Source organism: Pygocentrus nattereri, chromosome 18 (assembly GCF_015220715.1).
Source record: "Pygocentrus nattereri isolate fPygNat1 chromosome 18, fPygNat1.pri, whole genome shotgun sequence".
Taxonomy (NCBI): domain Eukaryota; kingdom Metazoa; phylum Chordata; class Actinopteri; order Characiformes; family Serrasalmidae; genus Pygocentrus; species Pygocentrus nattereri.
Genome location: NC_051228.1, coordinates 7,052,610 through 7,071,924, shown reverse-complemented (window position 1 = coordinate 7,071,924; position 19,315 = coordinate 7,052,610). Strand labels below are relative to the sequence as shown.

Below are 19,315 nucleotides of genomic sequence, written 5' to 3'. Positions count from 1 at the left end.
GGCTACAGTCGAGCTTGGAGAGAATTTTGTTGGGCTACAGTCGAGCTTGGAGAGAATTTTGTTGGGCTACAGTCGGGCTTGGAGAGAATTTTGTTGGGCTACAGTCGGGCTTGGAGAGAATTTTGTTGGGCTACAGTCGGGCTTGGAGAGAATTTTGTTGGGCTACAGTCGGGCTTGGACAGGATTTTGTTGGGCTACAGTCGGGCTTGGAGAGAATTTTGTTGGGCTACAGTCGGGCTTGGAGAGAATTTTGTTGGGCTACAGTCGGGCTTGGACAGGATTTTGTTGGGCTACAGTCGGGCTTGGAGAGAATTTTGTTGGGCTACAGTCGAGCTTGGAGAGAATTTTGTTGGGCTACAGTCGGGCTTGGACAGAATTTTGTTGGGCTACAGTCGGGCTTGGACAGAATTTTGTTGGGCTACAGTCGGGCTTGGACAGATTTTGTTGGGCTTTTTTGTACTACCTAACTGTTTTATCACTTTTTCTTAACCTAATTTTTTAGACTCTAAAATTTTAGATTGCATTGAGAATTTTTAAAACCATCAAACTACACGTGTATTTTTTCCAAGCATTCACATTCAGCTTCTGGTGAAACTGATTTAACTCCATATCTGATCTCTTCAGAAACGGAATAACTTATATAAAGACTGTTTTACAGAAATTACATAAGTGAAGGGTGGTGTCTGACTTTTACAGTACTGCGATTTTTTGCACTTTCATCCTTGTTGCATTCTTACTTGTACCCACTAAGTGGCAGCAGAGTGATTTGAAAGGCACTTGGCCGAGACATAAACCCCGTTGCTCTCGCTCTCTTTACATCGGTGTCTTCCCTCGTGGAGGGTGACATGGGGTTAATGTGTGTGGGTGTTAATGATAATAATGACATTAAGCAAGCGTGTTCATCACTCGGCTCACCGCTGAGATTCTTATAATGAGGCCGCTAATGGCTCTCAAGGCCTGTACACTCCTGTAAACTCAGTTGCATGCGTTACCACAGACTTTAATGTGTGCTTGCATGTTTAATATAAATGAACCTGTTTTAACTTCTAAAATTTCTCCTCTCCAGTATGTAGTTTTAGTTGTTGTTCTAACCCTTTTGTTCTCACTCACATGCTGATGTTGCATGCTGACGCCCTTCGTAACCCAGAGTCAGATGAAGGTAAAAACCTCCTCTTGTGCTTTTTTTTTTTCTTTCTTCGGAATGTGCCAGTTTTATCGTAGATAGCAGACAATTTGTTATTTGCATTTTAATAGTGTTCTGTCTGTGTCTTTCATCCTTCCTTGGTAACATTGTGTTGGGCAGAGCATTGGGCTTGTGCTGCTGATAAGGCTTCCAGCCAACAGCTCTCTCTGTCTGCTGCGTTTGATGTTCGGCCACGCTTCTCTTAAGACGGCGTGTGGCGGAATATCAGAATATTCCTTGTAAAAACTCTCCGGTGTCCAAACTCTTTGATCATCAGTCCCAAAGATTAAAAGTGATGTGTATTTTGAGAATTTGTAGAACAAGGAGACATGGTTAGAACTTTTGATCAGTGTGATTATAACTTTTTTCTTTAATCCTTTGTTGGATAAATGAGTTTCATTCCAAAATGCTGTAGATTCACTTGTAACAGGTCTTTAAAAGCACAACAGCTGTTCTTTAATGGAAAACACATATATTACTCTTATAAAGGTGGTATTAATCATAACTTAGCATTGATATTTGTTTTATATAAGTTCCCCTCAAGAAAACATTTATTATGGGAAAAAAAGAAAAGTCTTGACAGTGGTCTATAATGCTTTTTAGACAAAAAAACATTTGAATATTCATAGTATATGTAGGTAGTAGTATACATAGTATTTAGCTTTTAACTGACTTGGGCTTTAGACTAAAAACAGTTACTTTGAGTGACCCTGTAATAATTATGTTTATTTTACTAAAATAAATGATTGAACATTTCTATTTTGTCACTAACAAAATAATGATATCACTACTGAAATTCTACCAAATGTTACAGTAGTAAATGTTTGAGTTGTGATAATTTTAGCTCATTTTGAGCAGAACTAAAAAAACGCTAACCAGTACATGACTAGCAAACAACTAAACAGATAAACATAAAATCATAATATTTTTCATTAAAACACACAAAAAAATACTTATTTGCAGAAAATACGTGTTTCAGTAGTGATAATTCTTAATGTTCCACACTGATTTTCATACTTTGGAACACATTTGCTTCCAACCAATGGGATCTAACTGCTCACCGTGTGGCCATGAGGGACAGGGATGCAGTCTCACATAGTGCTCTGAAATGCAGGGGAGTGGCTAAAATAAGACTCTGCCTACAGACTAGTAGTTTCAGTAGTACATGAAAGTGGGACAGCATATTTTTATCAATAACATGTATGATAAATCTAAATACATCACTTTGAAAGAAATCAAAAAGATCTTTGAATTTATAAAAAAAGGAAATATTATGTTCACAAGTGTAAATTTAAACGTTCAGAAAGCTCCCAGTAGAAAATATATACATACATGCATGCATACATAATCATATGGAAATAATGGCCATTTCAGTTAAAACTGATGAGGACTTATTCAAGAATGGCCCAACCTTTCTAACTTTTATTGGGGGGTTTTCAAAATTTGAGCATAATTAAATGATTCAGATGTAAACAAAGTCATTCAGAGTGGTTTGATGTGAAATTCTGCACTAGAGAAACTTCAGAGTCAGAATTGTTCACAGTGGTGGTGATGGTAATCAGACGTCTGAATGGTTTAACACCTCTAAAAGCTCCTTCACAGAACGTCATTACATACCTACCGCTTGATGCCTGAAACGTTACTTTACAATAGTTCCGAGATCAGATTTTGGCCTAAAATGTATATTTTGTTGGCAGAAAGGGTGTTCTAAGGCAAAATGGTCCTATTTTTTCAGATTTATCACGATTTTGCCATCATCAACAATTACATATAAAAATTCCACTCAAAAGACACGCGTAGGTTCGCTGACCGGTTTGAATAGTACTTCCAGTGGCTATATTTTTAGACATCTTGACCTCACATCACTGTCGTCAATCTGACTTGGCAAGTTTCTCTATGATAAGTTTCTCTTCAAACCACATCTGATTGAATTGTTCTGAAACTTTTAAAAACATGGTGGAATTTCCCTTTAATTCTACACCAGGATCTTCTCAGGAGTGATTAGAACTCCTTATAGAAGCCCCGCAAGCTGTATGAATGTTATAAGGCCAGAATGTGATAGATTTGTAATATGAATCTTGCTTCTTCAACAGTATGTCATTTTGGTCTTTTGCAGCTGGTCGTAAGCAGTTTGCGAGGCACGAATGGGCTCAGAAGGCTGCGTATCTGCTGGGCTGCACCCTCGAGGAGCTCTCCTCATCTATCTTTAAACCACAGGCCAAGGGCACACTCCCCCGAACCTCCAGCGTCCGCCTGGGGGTCGAAGACTCGGGAGACGGCTCAGGTATCAGAGCCACCATCACAACCACTGTAACCTACTAGAACTTACCAAAAGTTTGGGAACGCCCAGCTTTTCAGCAGTGCTGTTAATTAATGGGTGTGCATTCTTTGTTGTTTTTTGATGGACATTGTTGGCAGCAGGCATGCGTCTCTGCAATCTTCTCATTTACTTTCAAGACACGGCTCTGTATAAATCTTAAATTGATGCGTGTGCAGTACATCCACGCAGGCTCCAAAGAAATCGCATTGTCAGCATAACCCTACCAATAGGATCTGAACACACAGATAGTCCTCGCCAAGTCCCCAACATGCCAGATGCTGCAGCGTATGCAGAACACGTGCCTTGTTTACTCTAAAAGTGTCTCTATTGCTGGTGTCTTTTCACTGACTTTCGTATTTGTTTATATGCGGAGTTCTGCAGAATCGGCTTCTGCAGTTTTATAATAAGCTCCGGCGTGTTGCGGCAGTTCCGCATGATGGGGCTGTCACCTGGGGCCACGCCTACGCACACGTTCCGATGGCCCGAGGACCTGTCTGGCTACAGCTGTGTGGCGCTGAGTTTTATCTGATGTCAGAAAGCGTTTAACAGGTGCGGGGAGCCAGGAGGCATGTGTGAGGAAGCTCAAATCAGAATGAGCCTGCAGTCTGATTTGATTTCTGGTGACAAGCCTGAGTCGCTCAACACCTTCATGTTTTGTTTATTATTCAGATTTTATTATCGGTGCTGAGTGCCGGTAAAATAAGAATGATGTAGGGATCAGAAGAGGTTTGTCTACTTCTGTGTGCTTGTTGAGAATCTCATTCCAAATCTATGGGTATTAATATGGAGTTGGTTCCCCTCCTGCTGGTCTCTACATTTCTGGGAAGGCCCTACCACTAGACATTTGGCATGTGAAAGCATTGGTGAAGTGGGGTTGGGGTTGGGCATTAAGGGCTGGCCGATTCAGTTAAACCCAAAGGTGTGGGATAAGGTGAGGTCGAGGCTCTGAGCCAATTAGTCAGGATTGTACACACCAAATGTGCCAGACTGTTTCTTTGTGGGTCTTACTTTGTGCAAGGAGGCTCAAAGAAAACAAAATAGGAAGCTGCTTTTGGAGGCACATAATTCTGTAGAATCTCATTGTGTGCTGTGCTAGTAAAACTCCCTTTTGCTGAAACCAAGGGGGCAGCATGGTGGCACAGTAGCGCCGTCACCTCACAGCAAGAAGGTGTACTGTACTGTAGTGTACTGGGGAGCCTGCAGCAGACAGCATGACAGCAAGAATCCTTGGGCAAGACTCCTAACACTACATTGGCTTACCTCTTTAACTTTTTATCAGACTGTAAGATGCTCTGCCAAATGCCCTAAAATATAATTTACAGTTGGCACTATGCATTTGGGTGTAGCGTTCTCCAGGCATCCACCAAACCCAGATTTGTTGGCTCATAAGAACCATATCAATGATTGTCAGGATTGGCAATAATTATGCCTGGCAAATAGACTTCTGACGTCCTGTGATTGATGTCATGCCCACGTTTGGAACTCCAGGTTTAAGGTGTTTTTCACTATGTGGGGGAAAAAAATGAAATATGTTTTTCGAAAATTGCTGGTGATCACACCCTGTGGTGAACAAAAATGTTCTGAAGCCAATAGATTTGGCTGTACTTACTTTTTTCCTCAGAATTTCCCCGGATCTTTACAGGAGATTAATTGCGAGGTTGTAAAAGAGCCGAAATACAAACATTTGCTACGTATGAGCTACCACTGCTGTGCATTGAGCTGGCATCATAAAATCCAACCAAAATACACCTCACAAGTTGCTTTGGCAGCAGTAGGCCACAGTTTGAGTAGCTGGCTTAATAGTAGACTTACTTTTACTTTATTGTGCAGGAATGTTGTTTGTTTTTTGACTCTTTAATAACCTCATATTTCAGAGCATGAAGTGATGCTTATTGCATGAGATTGCTTGTACCTCTTTTAGAACATTTTTGGAAGAAACCTGCTCAGATCTGGAGTTTCTAATATGGGCCTGATGGCCGCTACAGAATGATGTACGATGCACTGCATACAGTCTCTGAGTTGGAGAATATCAGTTAATGTGAAAAAGAAAAAGAAAAAAAAAACATAGGAGGGTTTGAGGTTGTGAACATTGAAAAGATATTGTGCGGACCCCCGCGTTGCAGCACATTTATTTACCATTCTGGACTTTGCGCTGACTTATTGGTCCTTGAAGAAGATTTTCTCCTCATCTATGTTTATTTAGCATTGTTTACCAGCTCACTACAGGTTACCAACACCCCACAGCAAACTGCACACATCACAGGTTAATTCTATATTAAATACTGTGTGTGTGTGTGTGTGTGTGTGTGTGTGTAGGGTCTAAGGCCACAGCGATGGAGTGTTTGGAGGCCATGGCTGCTGGTTTGTACTCTGAACTCTTCACTCTGCTCATCTCCCTCATCAACAGGTGAGCATCACCTCAGACTGCAGCACAGACACCGTCACTGCATTACACGCTGCTTCACACACAGCCTCACTCACTCTTCCTCCATCTCTCTTTTTCTTCTCTCTCCAACTTTCTTTCTCCCTCTTTTTCCTTCGTCTCCCCTCTCCCCCTGTCCCACTTTATTTTCTTTTACTCTTTCTGTTATTTTTTCTTTTATTCTCTTTCTTTCACTCTTTATTCTTTGTTCCTTTTTCTTTATCTTTATTCTGTCTTCTCTTTCATCCACCCTCTCTCTCTCTCTCTCTCTCTCTCTCTCTCTCTCTCAGAGCTCTGAAGTCTTCTCAGCACTCTCTGTGCTCTGTGCTGATTGTGGACACTCCAGGTTTTCAGAATCCTCGGCAGGTGAAGAGTGAACGAGGAGCCACATTTGAGGAGCTCTGCCACAATTACGCTCAGGAGCGTCTGCAGGCCCTTTTCCACGAGCGCACGTTTGTTCATGAGCTGGAACGTTACAAGGAGGTAAACACACACACACACACACACACACACATATATTTATATACAATAATAAAGTCCCAAATCCATTTAAGTATCTATATGTAATAATATGCCCCAAATATTCAAATACCTACATATAATAGCCTAATCTTAAACTTAACCCTGATCTTATTAATAATTAATTAATTAATAAAAAACAAATGATTTTGCTCTTTTAATTTTAAAAACTGAAACATGGAGCTTTTATTATGAATAGTTTTCAAAGTCAGAAGCTTTCTGTTGGTCCTGAAAATATGCACACAGACAGAAAGCCCCTCTAACAGAACACACACAGCTCTCGCAGTTCTCTCTCCTCAATTATGTCTGACTCATTCCAGTCAAACTTGCTGCTTCCTCCTGCTGTGAGTCACTGTACATTTCTTTTTAAAAAGCTTCAGCTTCTCACCAGAATCAATAAACACTCCTGCACCACAGTGGCTACATCTGCGACGTCCCATGTGGTCTGCTCTTGAACACACCAACTTCAGAGACTTACACTTAGTGACAGACAAACCTACTTTGTGACTGCCCCCCCGCTGGCTTTAAAATCCGCTCCCCTGCTGGAACAGCTCCTGTAAAGTCCCTCACTGCTTCAGAGACTGCACAGTAACTCTCCATCCATTCAGATCTGATCTGATCTGGGCTGCAGTGCGAGTGCAGGATTCATAGACACCTACAGTACTGTCCAGTGTTGTGTCCAGAACAATGAACGAAGCTGCAGAAATGACAGAGGTCATCAAGAATGGAGCTGAAATAAAGTTACCATCCAGAATACCTCAGTGGTCAAATCTTGAGACAGAAGACTTGACAAAATTATTGTAAATACAAACTCAATTCCAAAAAAAAGTTGGGAGATGAAGTAAAATACAAATAAAAACAGAATCCAGTGATTTAAAAACTGCAATTTTAAATGGAAACAACAGAAAGAAGAGAGATTTCTTATTTGATCTTATAAACTATATGCTGGTTCCAAATTTGATGCCTGCAACACATTCCAGGAATGTTGGGACAGGGGCAGTGTAAAACTGGGAAGTTTGTTGAATGAAAAACAACCTGTTTTATAAGTTTCTACAAGTAAACAGGTGAATAGGTAGTAGGTAGCACTATCATGATCGGATTAAAGGGGCAATTACAAACGGCTCAGATGCCAGTCTGAGAAACTGCACAAGTAACTACTCCATCAGTTTCAGGACCACAATTCTCAGTTCCAACATCTATAGTCCATAGCATTATTAAGATTTACCACAACATGTGGGCTCGGGAATACTTTGAGATACCCTTGTCAGTAAACGCAGTTCATCTATAAATGGAAATTTAGACAATGTGATGCAGAAGCCAACGACATCCAGAAACGCTGCTGATTTTTCTGGGCTAACGTTCATGTGTTATGAACAAAGTGGAAATGTGTGCTGTGGTCTACCGAGTCTGACCCCATAGTGTTGAGCAGCTGAAGTGTTATGTAAAGCAAGAATAGAAAAAAACACTTTTTCACAGCTATAATTCGTGGCTTCAGATCCTAGGCATCAAATGTGGAATATATATATATATATATATATATATATATATATATATATATATATATATATATAGTATAGTACAGGTGTATAAATCCGAGCCCCTAGTCCTGCAGACTGCTTCTACAGACATTAGTGAAAGAATGGGTCACTCTCAGGAGCTCAGTGAATTCCAGCGTGGTACCGTGATCGGACGCCAGTCATGAAATTTCCTCTCTAGTAAATATTCCACAGTCAACTGTCAGTGGGATTATAATAAAGTGGAAGTGATTGGGAACGACAGCAACTCAGCCACAAAGTGGTCGGCCACGTAAAATGACAGAGCGGGGTCAGCGGATGCTGAGGAGCATATTGTGTAGAGGTCGGCAACTTTCTGCAGAGTCAATCGCTACAGACCTCCAAACTTCATGTGGCCTTCAGATCAGCTCAAGAACAGCGTAGAGAGCTTCATGGAATGTGTTTCCATGGCCGAGCAGCTGCATCCAAGCCTTACATCACCAAGTGCAATGCAAAGCGTGGAATGCAGTGGTGTAAAGTGCCGCCACTAGACGTGTTCTCTAGAGTGACAAATCACGCCTCTCCATCTGGCAGTCCGATGGATGAGTCTGGGTTTGGCGGTTGCCAGGAGAACGGTACATGTCTTCAGCAGACCAAGAGATTTTGGACAATTTCATGCTCCCAACTTTGTGGGAACAGTTTGGGGACGGCCCCTTCTTGTTCCAACATGACTGTGCATCAGTGCATAAAGCAGGTGCATAAAGACATGAATGAGCCAGTTTGACTGGCCTGCACAGAGTCCTGACCTCAACCCGATAGAACACCTTTGGGATGAATTAGAGCGGAGACTGTGAGCCAGACCTTCTTTTCCAACATCAGTGTCCGACCTCACAAATGCGCTTCTGGAAGAATGTCAAAAATTCCCATAAACACACTCCTAACCCTTGTGGAAAGCCTTTCTAGAAGAGTTGAAGCTGTTATATATGTATTTATCAAACATATTAAACGATATGGATTATTAATGATGATCTTAATATTATATGTGTGTGTGTTCATTGCTGTCTGTTTTTGTTTACATTTTCCTACTGTCCCAACTTTTTTGAAAATGGGGTTATATATTGTGTTCTAATGGATATGGGGGATATATGTAATAGCTGTTATGTCTTTTCCATACTTTCCCACTTCAGTCACTGATTGTTAAAATGTTTTTCTGACAGCCTCCCTGTCAGCAGGGAGGTCACTCACCTAGACAAATAGGAAATGCACTGAGAAGCCGGACATTTAGATTGCGAGGTAGTGTTGTTCTTGCCGTGTCTGAATGCTGCAAAATTATACAGCACCACGCTAAAAGCCTTATTACTCAGAAGCTGACACTGATAACTGCATTCTCTAAATCCAGTTAGACCAACAAAATATATCTGCTGTAAGCCTCTAGCCAATTGCATTCTACTGGTGTTTTTGTGTGTTGTGTCTAGAAGGGGTTTTATTTTCTTGTTTTTGTCTGGTTCCAGAATGTCCAACAAAGCTGATGTACCACTGTGTGACTGGCTGATTCTAAAAGTGCCTATATCTCCTTATATTGCCAGTGACCTTAGACCGTTTATATATGCAGTATAATTAGGTGATTATATGTCACATCATTTTACATCATTTAATGCAGTTGTAGACCCTAATATATATAATATATAATATATCAGGGTCTGCAATTGCATTAAATGATGTAAAATGATGTGACATATAAATCACCTAATATATATATATAGACTCATGACTGAAATATCCCTGACTTACTTAGCCGTCCTGCTAAAGGGGTAGCGTTAGCATGGATTACACTGTTTCTACTTTAAACCAAACTTTCTTTCCCCAGGAAAACATAGAGCTTGCCTTAGATGACATCGAACCCAGCACTTCACTCTCCATTGCTGCTGTAGACCAAGCATCCAGTCAAGCTTTGGTAAGAATTCACCTTTGGTACCCTCCTCTGGCTATGCATCTCCTTTCTTATCCATTCCATTAAAATTTGAAAGGTTTTATGAAGGTAAATGCAGCAAAAAAGGCAGCAGCATGGATTCTAACAAAAACAAAAGAGAGCTCATATCACTCCCATTTCAAACTGCACTGGATACCAGTGTCTTTTAGAATAGATTTTAAAGTTTTGCTACTACTTCTTAAGACTAAATTAAAAGCTCATGCTTATCTCACAGAATGTCTGTTTATGTTCCAGCACATTATCTTAGAACTGCTACTAAACTGCTACTAAACTGCTACTAAGCTTCTAAACTATGGAACTGAATTCCATCTTCCTTTAGACCAGGGGTCGGCAACCCAAATGTTCAGAAGAGCCTTTTAGTCCTTTCAAAAATGATTAAACCATCTTAGGAGCCACACCACTTTATATCCATTTTACCATCTTGGCTGTAAATATATCTCTGTATGTGCTAATGTGCTATATAGGCCTGCCTTGCTCTGCTTTAAGCCTTAACTCTGCTATAGCCGCTTTTCTCGCATCTCCAGGAGGAAACTTGTCCACAAAAGTAAAATAGCTTCCTGTAAAATATCTCTACATGTTTTCTATTTTTATATGGCTGAATTTAACTATTCATTCACCAGCTTCTTGTTTAAATTTTCCCGTTCTACCTTAAATGGTGTCTGAGGCACCAAAAAGCAACTGCTGCACCATTTAAGGTGGAACGGGAAAATTTTAACAAGAAGCTGGCTAATGAACTGATTTCAGCTTCACGGCTTTTTAGTGTTTGACAGTTTCTCATTGCAGATTAAACATATAAAGAAACCAGCTGAGTACTTATGAATGTAAATAAGTCCATTAATTTCCAAATTATTGATATTCATCTTCACTCTTTCTCTTTGCTGTTTGGTAACTACTTAGTCGAGTCTGTTATCTGTGTTGCTATAGTGGCCAGCCGTCTGTGCACCAACCTTCAGGATTAAAGGGTGATTATAGCAGTTATAGTGACATTAACTTCAGCCATTGATTATTAAAACTGTGTTGAAAGATCAGCAGAGCTTTATTTCACTGTGAAGGAGGAGGATTATTTTATTATTACCTAAAAATCTAATTCTACTGTGGAGCAGCAACAGGGCAGTAAAAGAGCCACCAACGTTGCTGACCCCTGTATTAGACAGTCAAGCTCAGTGCACAATTTTAAGAAAGATTTGAAGTGTATCTTTTTAACTTAGCATTTAATTAAAACTCTGTCTCTTTGGTATTTATATTTTAAAATGTGATCCTTGTCATTATCTTATATGATTTTAAATGAATGCTTATTATTTCTGCTGTTACTGTTGAGCTTTATCACCTGTCTGTAAAGCACTTTGAGCTGCCGCTGGTATAAAAGGACTCTATAAATAAATATATTTTTATTATTACTATTATTAAGTCAAACAACTATGTTGGCTAAGTGCTTTGTCTTGAGTATCAGCGTCAGCTGTTGTAGTTTCTCTCTTTTGTATTAAACTTGCAAAACAAAGGAACAATGCAGGGAAAAAGAGGCGGCTATTTTTCCATAATTGCTAAAGCGGCCTGCCTTTACTGAGGGGTTGCAGAAGCGCTCTGCTGCCTTTGAGTCAGAAAGAGAATGTGGCGGTTAATGGCTTAGCCTTTTAAAACACTCAACAACGCGATAATTGCTTGGACAGAGGAAGTGTTGTTTAACATTATATAGTTATAGTACAATAAAGCATGAAATGAAAAATGACTGAACAAAGTCCAACACGGCAGTGGCGATTAACAGAATGCCGCTTCCTGTTATGAATTCACTGTAAATAGTGTGATAGAACGACTTCAAAGAAATGCTTTGGCTGAAAATCAATTTTCCACAATTTTCCACTTAGCGCACATGTAGTTAGTGTCCAAGTTTTGTTTCTTTAGTGAAGCACTGGCGCTATGAGGCTAACATTGCTAACAAACTCTAGAAGTCAATAGTCACCCAAATCTTTTCTGTAAATGCATCCTCAAAACCTTGCTCTGTTATAGCTCAACTCGCATCTGGGTCTTCATTAACGTCATGCAGACTTGTCGATGTGTGTTAGAACACAGAATTGCTTATTTTGAGCTTTGAAAATGAACAAAAACTCACCGTGTACATGATAACACTGGGCAGCCGTTTAAGGTATTAGGTGTTGTGTGGCAATGAGCAGAATGTGACTACCCTTAGCGCTCATGCACTTCATGTAGGCATATAGACACTAGGTCATATTGGAGTCTTCCGTTGTTTCAACTGAACATTTATCTTAAGTTGGAAAATTCAAGATTAACAAAGATTTATAAAATTAAACAACAGATATTCTGAATGGAATCTAGTCAGAGGCAGTTTAAGGGGCTGGTTGCTTCCTATTTCTCCCATTATATCAATAACATAACTGCAGAACACTAGAGGGCACCCACAAGCAAGTCCTGAATGAAAAGAAATGATATGGAGCTAAATGGCTAACAAAGGAAAATTAGACGTACAGAATGTCTAGCCATTTTTGAAGGACCTTCTTTTAATTTTGGAAACTTTGCAATATTAGTTTTTCTACAGCAAACAGGTTTTGGGTGGTAAGATTCTAGTAGTCATGCTAAACTAACTAGTGGTCACTAACTAAGCCAGCATATGTTGTATTTTGAAAGCTGGTGTGCTGGTCAACCAGAATTACAATTTACAGACCATGGCTACTTTCGCTAATACGGTTTTTGGCTTTAAAGTGACTTTTGATGTTTGATGTTCTTAGAGCTTTGCGGGCCCAAAAACCTAATCTTTTCAAACTCGACCTGAACCACTTTCATATTTGGTTCTAGTTTGCATAATAAATATCCGATTCATGACGTGCGACCTTAAAGAATACGGAATTGGAAAATTGGACTTGAGCAGTGAGGCTTGTAATGTGAATATAGCCCATGACTTTGCACAAAAGCTTCATAGAAACCCATTCATTTTGAACTCGCTCAATAGAGCCCTCTAGCGTTTGCCAAACCCAGGAGACATTATTGAGCGGCAGTTCTTCTCACTACACGTTCTCTGATCTAGCGTCCATATATCTGCAGGATGATGGGAAGTCAGAATTCATCACCTATAGTCTAAAATGGCTGTATACTGTTTTTAGCTATATAATGAATTTTTATATTTCAAGTGGTACTGTGTCCTAAATCACATCACCAAGTCTGTACAACCTTAATGTAGAGCAGGATGTGATTGAAGCGGCTTGGGAGAGGTTTTGGGAATATATTCACGGAAAAGATTTGGGTGACTATTGAATTCTAGTGTTTGTTAGCAACATTAGCCTTATAGCTCCAGACTTAAAAAGCAAAATTTGGATGCCAGACTTGTCTGGATGTGTCTTGGCTGATCGACTGCATCTGAGTTCTGGAAATTATAGTTTTCGATCAGCTAATCCTTTCAGCTGAGTAGTCTGTATAGAATATCTTTGGTCTGAATGGAGCTTGCTGGAGTGTGGCTAAGTGTGAACTGAAGTTGCAGAGTGTACAATTGGGCAGATTTCCTCAGAGTTTGTTTGGGTGTATAAGTCAATAGCAGACTGGCCTCTTGCTGAGTTTCTCCGCCAGTCATTACTTGTCTTTGGCAGCAAGGCAGCTTCAAGCTGTGTACACATTATGTGGAAGAGATGTAACGTATACCTCAGTGGTACATGGAGGTGTTTATCAGGCAGTGCCTGCATGCTCTGGAGTTGTGACAGGTGCGTTTGTGTATGTATGTGTGGGTTTGTGTTAGGTACGAACCCCAGCGAGGACAGATGAGGCGAGAGGGCTGCTCTGGCTAATGGAGGAGGAGGCGCTGCAGCCAGGAGGATCAGAGGACACACTGCTGGAGAGACTCTTTGGCTACTATGGGCCTGCAGAGGGAGAGAGCAAAGGTCACATACACATTTATTTATACCTACAGTACTGTGCAAAGGTCAGAGACCGCTCTTCATTTATTTAATTCCAGTCAAAACAAAAAAAAAAGATTAAAAGATACAGATAGAAAATGAAAGAAACAGAGAAAGCTGTGAAAGCCCTGGTATTCTAGCAAAACTGACAAAGTGAAGCTCCACTCTTGCTTCAGATCTGAAAACATTTACAGGTGTTCTGTCCATCCATACTGGGGGAGGAAGGTTTATTGAGAAAAGAACATTGGACCCAGAGCTTAATATGGGCATGACTACAGAGTGACACCATAACTGAGGTCTGTAGTGATTTTACCACAGTTAACAGGTGTTGTTGGGCACAACCAAGGTGTGAAATACAGAAGGTCCTGGGGATTTGGGACACCCTAATTAACCTCTTGGACCCTTTGAATGTCTCAAAATCAAAATTCTGGGGGTCCTCGAAAACAAACGTATGACATTATGCTGTCTGTTAGAGTAAAATAGATGCTCAAATACAAATTCAGAGAAGGGTCATTGTTTAGCTGTGTCACACAATCACCAAGCTTTGGTCTTTGGTATTTTTAACTAACTTCAGACGCAGCACTGGTCTGCCTCAGGGTGGTACTATGACAAATTGGCTCACCCAGCCCTTCATAGCCTTGCAACTGTAACTATGCCTGAGAAAAGATGGATGCATGCAAAAATATGTATGTCCATCTGTTTTATTAGCTTGTGTTTTTTACAGGTCACACGTTGCTGTTAAAGAGTGAGCGACCACAGCACTTCCTGCTTGGCCACAGCCATGAGACGGACTGGGTGGAGTACGACGCACGGGGTTGGCTGAATTATGCAAAGCAAAATCCTGCCTCCCAAAGCGCAGCCAGTCTGCTACAGAATTCCCAGAAGTAAGACAGACCTTGTCATACTTATAGAGTGAAAAGTGCACCTTAATGCTAATGAATTCATCTTCAGGTTCCTGTTGCTGACCATCTGGATTCTCACATATTCTACTCTACTCTTTATTCATTAGTTTATCTTAATGACATGAAGTGATGCAGCTGATCCTTCTACACTTACATTTATGACTGTGGTACTTTATTTGAGGAACACATTTTGGGGAAATAAATTGGCTTATATTAAGGTCTGGTTCTTTGTTCAGGAGGGCCTGATTTAGGCCCTTCTAAATGGTTTATTCATCATGCATTAAGCTTTGGGGGCAGTCGTGGCCTGGAGGTTAGGGATCTGGCCCTGTGACCGGAAGGTTGCCGGTTCGATCCTCAGGGCCGACAGTCCATGACTGAGGTGTCCTTGAGCAAGACACCTAAACCCCAACTGCTCCCCGGGCGCCGTGGATAGGGCTGCCCACCGCTCCGGGCAAGTGTGTGCTCACTGCCCCCTAGTGTGTGTTTTCACTAGTGTGTATGTGGTGTTTCACTTCACGGATGGGTTAAATGCGGAGGTGGAATTTCCCCAGTTGTGGGATCAAAAAAGTGTCACTTAATAACTTAATAACTTTATTCATAATAATCTATATTAATAAATAACTGGATGTTTGTTGTAAAAATCACTAATCAATGAATTTTTCATTATAATAATGCATGATAAACATTTTTTTAAAAAATCTCATGCAAATGACTAAGTATGAATATCGTCTACACTTAAGTCTTATTAGTGTAAATGGCAGCATTTAATAGCATGTATGACTTATTTTCTCATTGCTGTTAGAGCTAATAAGAGTAGAACATGCCACTGATCCTTCAAAATGTGTTTCATAGTCTTTAGTCATCGAACTCTTGTATTAAACAGACTATTAAAATAGTCGTGAAGTATCCAGTCATCCTGGAAAAATGCCATAAATAGCCTCTGATTAGTGATGAGAAGAACTGCCTTTTAGAATGTGGAACACACCTTAAAGTACTAGTGATTGAAACTCTTATTAGCTCTAAAGTAATGCACTGTTTTGAATGGACTTGACACTATCTAGAACCAGAATAAATCAAATGCTACTAATTACAAACACTCCCACTCTGGAAAACTTTCCCTTTTAAGCTTAATGGTGTTTGTCCTGTCTTAATGCAACGGTTCCGGTCCTGGGGGTCCAAAGGGTTGGACATATAATCTACAAAATTGAACCAGAGGAGGTGAAGACAGTCCACAGAACTGAGATGAAGTGACTCTAATGTACAGTGTCTAGTGTGAACAAACACCACCCCATGCTTACTGTCCCCCATTTCTGACTGTTCTTTTAAAGGAAGAATATCAGCGCTTTGTTCATCGGTCGTTCTGGTAGCGCGACGGTGCTGTCGGGGTCCATCGCCGGCCTGGAGGGCGGCTCTCAGCTCGCCTTGCGCCGGGCCACCAGTATGAGGAAAACCTTCACCACCGGCATGGCTGCTGTGAAGAAGAAGTCCCTCTGTATCCAGATCAAACTGCAAGTGGTAGGTTTAGAAGAGGCTCCTGAACATATGGCATAAGCAACTTTTGTTGTTAGCATAATATGGAGCTGCAGCTAACAATTATTATTCAGTTGATTTATGTTACACCCTTTTTGGTTCCTCCACATTTGCCACCACCATGTTATGACAAGCAATTTTGTGGTGTATTGGAAACAATATCACCCCCTACTATCTGCATCATATAAATATTACAGAGTACATGACGCATCAACAGTAAAACAATACTGACAGTAAAACTGATTATTGCAGTTCCTGACGATTAGTTGACTAATCATTGTAGCCCAATCGATGCAACTCTGTTGACTAATCATCATTGATTAATCGCTGCAATGTTGTTGACTAAACTTTGCCATAATTGATGATTAGACAGTTGTAGACTACTTGTTGTAGTATAATGGTTGTGACTGTTAACTAATCATTGTAGACTTATTGTTGCAATGATTGACAGTTTTTTTTCTATTGTTGTTGACTTACATACATAGTAGACTAAAAGTTGTGGATCTGTAGACTAATCATTGTTGATAATTACAGCAACTTTGTTGACCAGTTGTTACAATAATTGACAATTAGGCAGCTGCTGTTGACTACTTGTTATAGACCTTTCCTTGTAGACAGATTGTTGTGACTTTGTTGACTTATCATTGTGGACTAATAATTGGAGCTTTGTTGATATATTGTTGTGACAATTAACCGTTTGTCTATTGTTGTTGGCAGTCATTGTGGTTTTGTTGACTAATCATCGCAATGGTTGTCGATTAGTTGCTGTAGAATACGTGTTGGGGCCTTGTTGTCTAGCTGTTGTGACTTAGTTGACTGATCACTGTGGCTCTGTTGACTAATCGCTGTGGCTCTGTTGACTAATCGCTGTGGCTCTGTTGACTAATCATTGTGGCTTTGTTGACTAATCATTGTGGTTTTGTTGTTGTTGTTGACTGTGTTGACTAATTTGTTGAACGTGCTGCAATAATTGTCGATTAGTTGTCATTATTTATGGTTGTGGAATAAGAACTGTGACTGTTGACCAACCATTGTGACTTTTTTGACTTATCGTTGTGACTTTGTTAACTAATAGTTGTAGACTAATCATTGGAGCTTTGTTGATTAATTGTTGCAATGATTAACAATTTTGCTATTGTTGTTGACTAATCGTTGTGGTTTTGTTGACTCATTGTTACAATGGTTGTCGATTAGTTGCTGTAGAATAAGTGTTGTGACCTTGTTGCCTAGCTGTTGCGAATTAGTTGACTAACCCTTGAGACTTTGTTGACTAAATGCTGTGGCTTTGTTGACTAATCATTGTGGTTTTGTTGACTTTGTTGATTAATTGTTGTGGTTTTGTTGAACTCTTATAACGTCTTAATAATTGTCGATTAGTTGTCATTTGCTTATGGTTGTAGAATAAGAATTGTGACTTTGTTGACTAATTATTGTGGCTTTGTTGACCAACTGGTGTGACGTTTTGACTTATTGTTTTGATATTATTGACTAATTATTGTGGCTTTGTTGACTAATCATTGTAATCGTGTGTCCTTGTTGACTAACATTTGTGCCTTTGTTGACTAACCGCTGAGATGTCTTGTCTAATTATGTACAGCGTATTGATATTTTTCATTCCGTGCTGTTTCTTTCCTCTTGCAGGATGCAATACTTGACACAGTCCGGAGGTCCAGGGTTCACTTTGTGCACTGCCTGCTGCCCCTGGCGGATGCTCCACGAGGAGCAGGTTCTCCTGAAGCTCAGAGCGAGAGCTGTGACCCCAGCCTGATGCAGCTTGACGTGGCCTTACTGAGGGCCCAGCTCCGCGGCACTAAGCTGCTGGATGCCCTCCGCATCTACAGACAAGGTGTGGAGAGCAGCAACAACAGTCCACCTCACGCTTCAATTCAGTAGATTTAAACCTTTTTTTTAGATCTAAGAATAAAATATAAAATTTTAAATAAATTGTGGCATTCAAATGATAAACCGTTACTGAGGATACGAAGATACCAGTTTTGCAATTTTTTTCAATAGAGAAACTGCAATTATATGTGCCAGTTATAGATTTTGAACCCTGTCCATTTCCCAGCACTTAACAACACTGCAAAAGTCAGACTTTCCTTCACTTATTTCATTTCCAGTCATTTTTCAGGAGATATGTATGAAGAGATTACAGATATGATAATCAACTTGCATAAGTGGGGAAAAAAATACAGCATGTAAAGAAGCTGCTGGTGTTCTCAGAACAATAGACTGACCACCCCAGAGTCCTTTATTACAGCTTCTGTTCTTTTCAGGACACTTGCTTTTAGTTTTTCAAAGAAATCTGCAGGTTTTATTGGTTTATTGTATTTTCTGCTTCTCATGATCTGAAAAATTCCAAACACAGTCAGCGATGTTGAGGTCTGGACTCCGGGGTGGTCAGCCCATTGTTCTGGGAACACAAGCAGCTTCTTTTTTTTTCTTTTCTTAGTAAGGCTACACATCCTTTCAGACTCACAACGCTGAGTTGCCTTTACACAGTGGAAAGGTGGCTGTGGATTTTATCCGATCTAATCAAGAGTGGAGCTTGATTTCCCCCTCTCTCTCAAAGATGAGTGCTGTTCATCTGATGGGGACAGGTTTGGGGTCTACCAGCTCGTGCCCAGTTGTTAGAAATCCCATTTTCTCTGTATCTTGTCTAGTTTTGGAAAGTTCCCACTCATCTCCTTTTGACTTTCCTCTTCCTTATGCTAGTGGATTATCCTAAATCTAATCTCTTTCAAAACATCCTCTAAAAACACCTTGTACTACATAAAGGAAGGGTGGTCTCTAGCTTTTGATAGTACTGTGTATTTCAGATTGCTTATTACTTTTTGCACAGGGTATCCTGACCACATGGTCTTCTCCGAGTTCCGCCGCCGCTTCGACGTCCTGGCTCCTCACCTGACCAAGAAGCTCGGCCGCAACTACATCGTAAAGGATGAGAAGAGGGTGAGTGCCTGCGTTTTTGTTGAAGAAATGAGAGAAAGCTTCCAGCCCATCTTGCTCTCTTCTGTGTCTATGCCACCATAACAGAGAAATAAACCCTGCTTAATCAGG

The 19,315-nt window shown here is 40.3% G+C and overlaps 1 protein-coding gene across 11 annotated transcripts in view; it reads left to right on the top strand.

The window, feature by feature from the left end:
• myo18aa (myosin XVIIIAa) overlaps positions 1-19,315 on the top strand; it is a 151,972-nt gene that overhangs the window by 67,393 nt on the left and 65,264 nt on the right. For 8 of the 11 annotated variants that reach the window (XM_037547598.1, XM_037547601.1, XM_037547599.1 and 5 more), the window contains 10 exons: positions 1,148-1,159; positions 3,300-3,467; positions 5,820-5,910; positions 6,216-6,408; positions 9,805-9,891; positions 13,667-13,808; positions 14,548-14,707; positions 16,054-16,240; positions 17,897-18,101; positions 19,098-19,207. In XM_037547598.1, coding sequence (XP_037403495.1) covers positions 1,148-1,159; positions 3,300-3,467; positions 5,820-5,910; positions 6,216-6,408; positions 9,805-9,891; positions 13,667-13,808; positions 14,548-14,707; positions 16,054-16,240; positions 17,897-18,101; positions 19,098-19,207 — 1,355 coding nt within the window. The remainder of the gene's footprint in view (positions 1-1,147; positions 1,160-3,299; positions 3,468-5,819; positions 5,911-6,215; positions 6,409-9,804; positions 9,892-13,666; positions 13,809-14,547; positions 14,708-16,053; positions 16,241-17,896; positions 18,102-19,097; positions 19,208-19,315) is intronic. The other 3 variants (XM_037547605.1, XM_037547600.1, XM_037547596.1) reach the window with 1 other exon arrangement.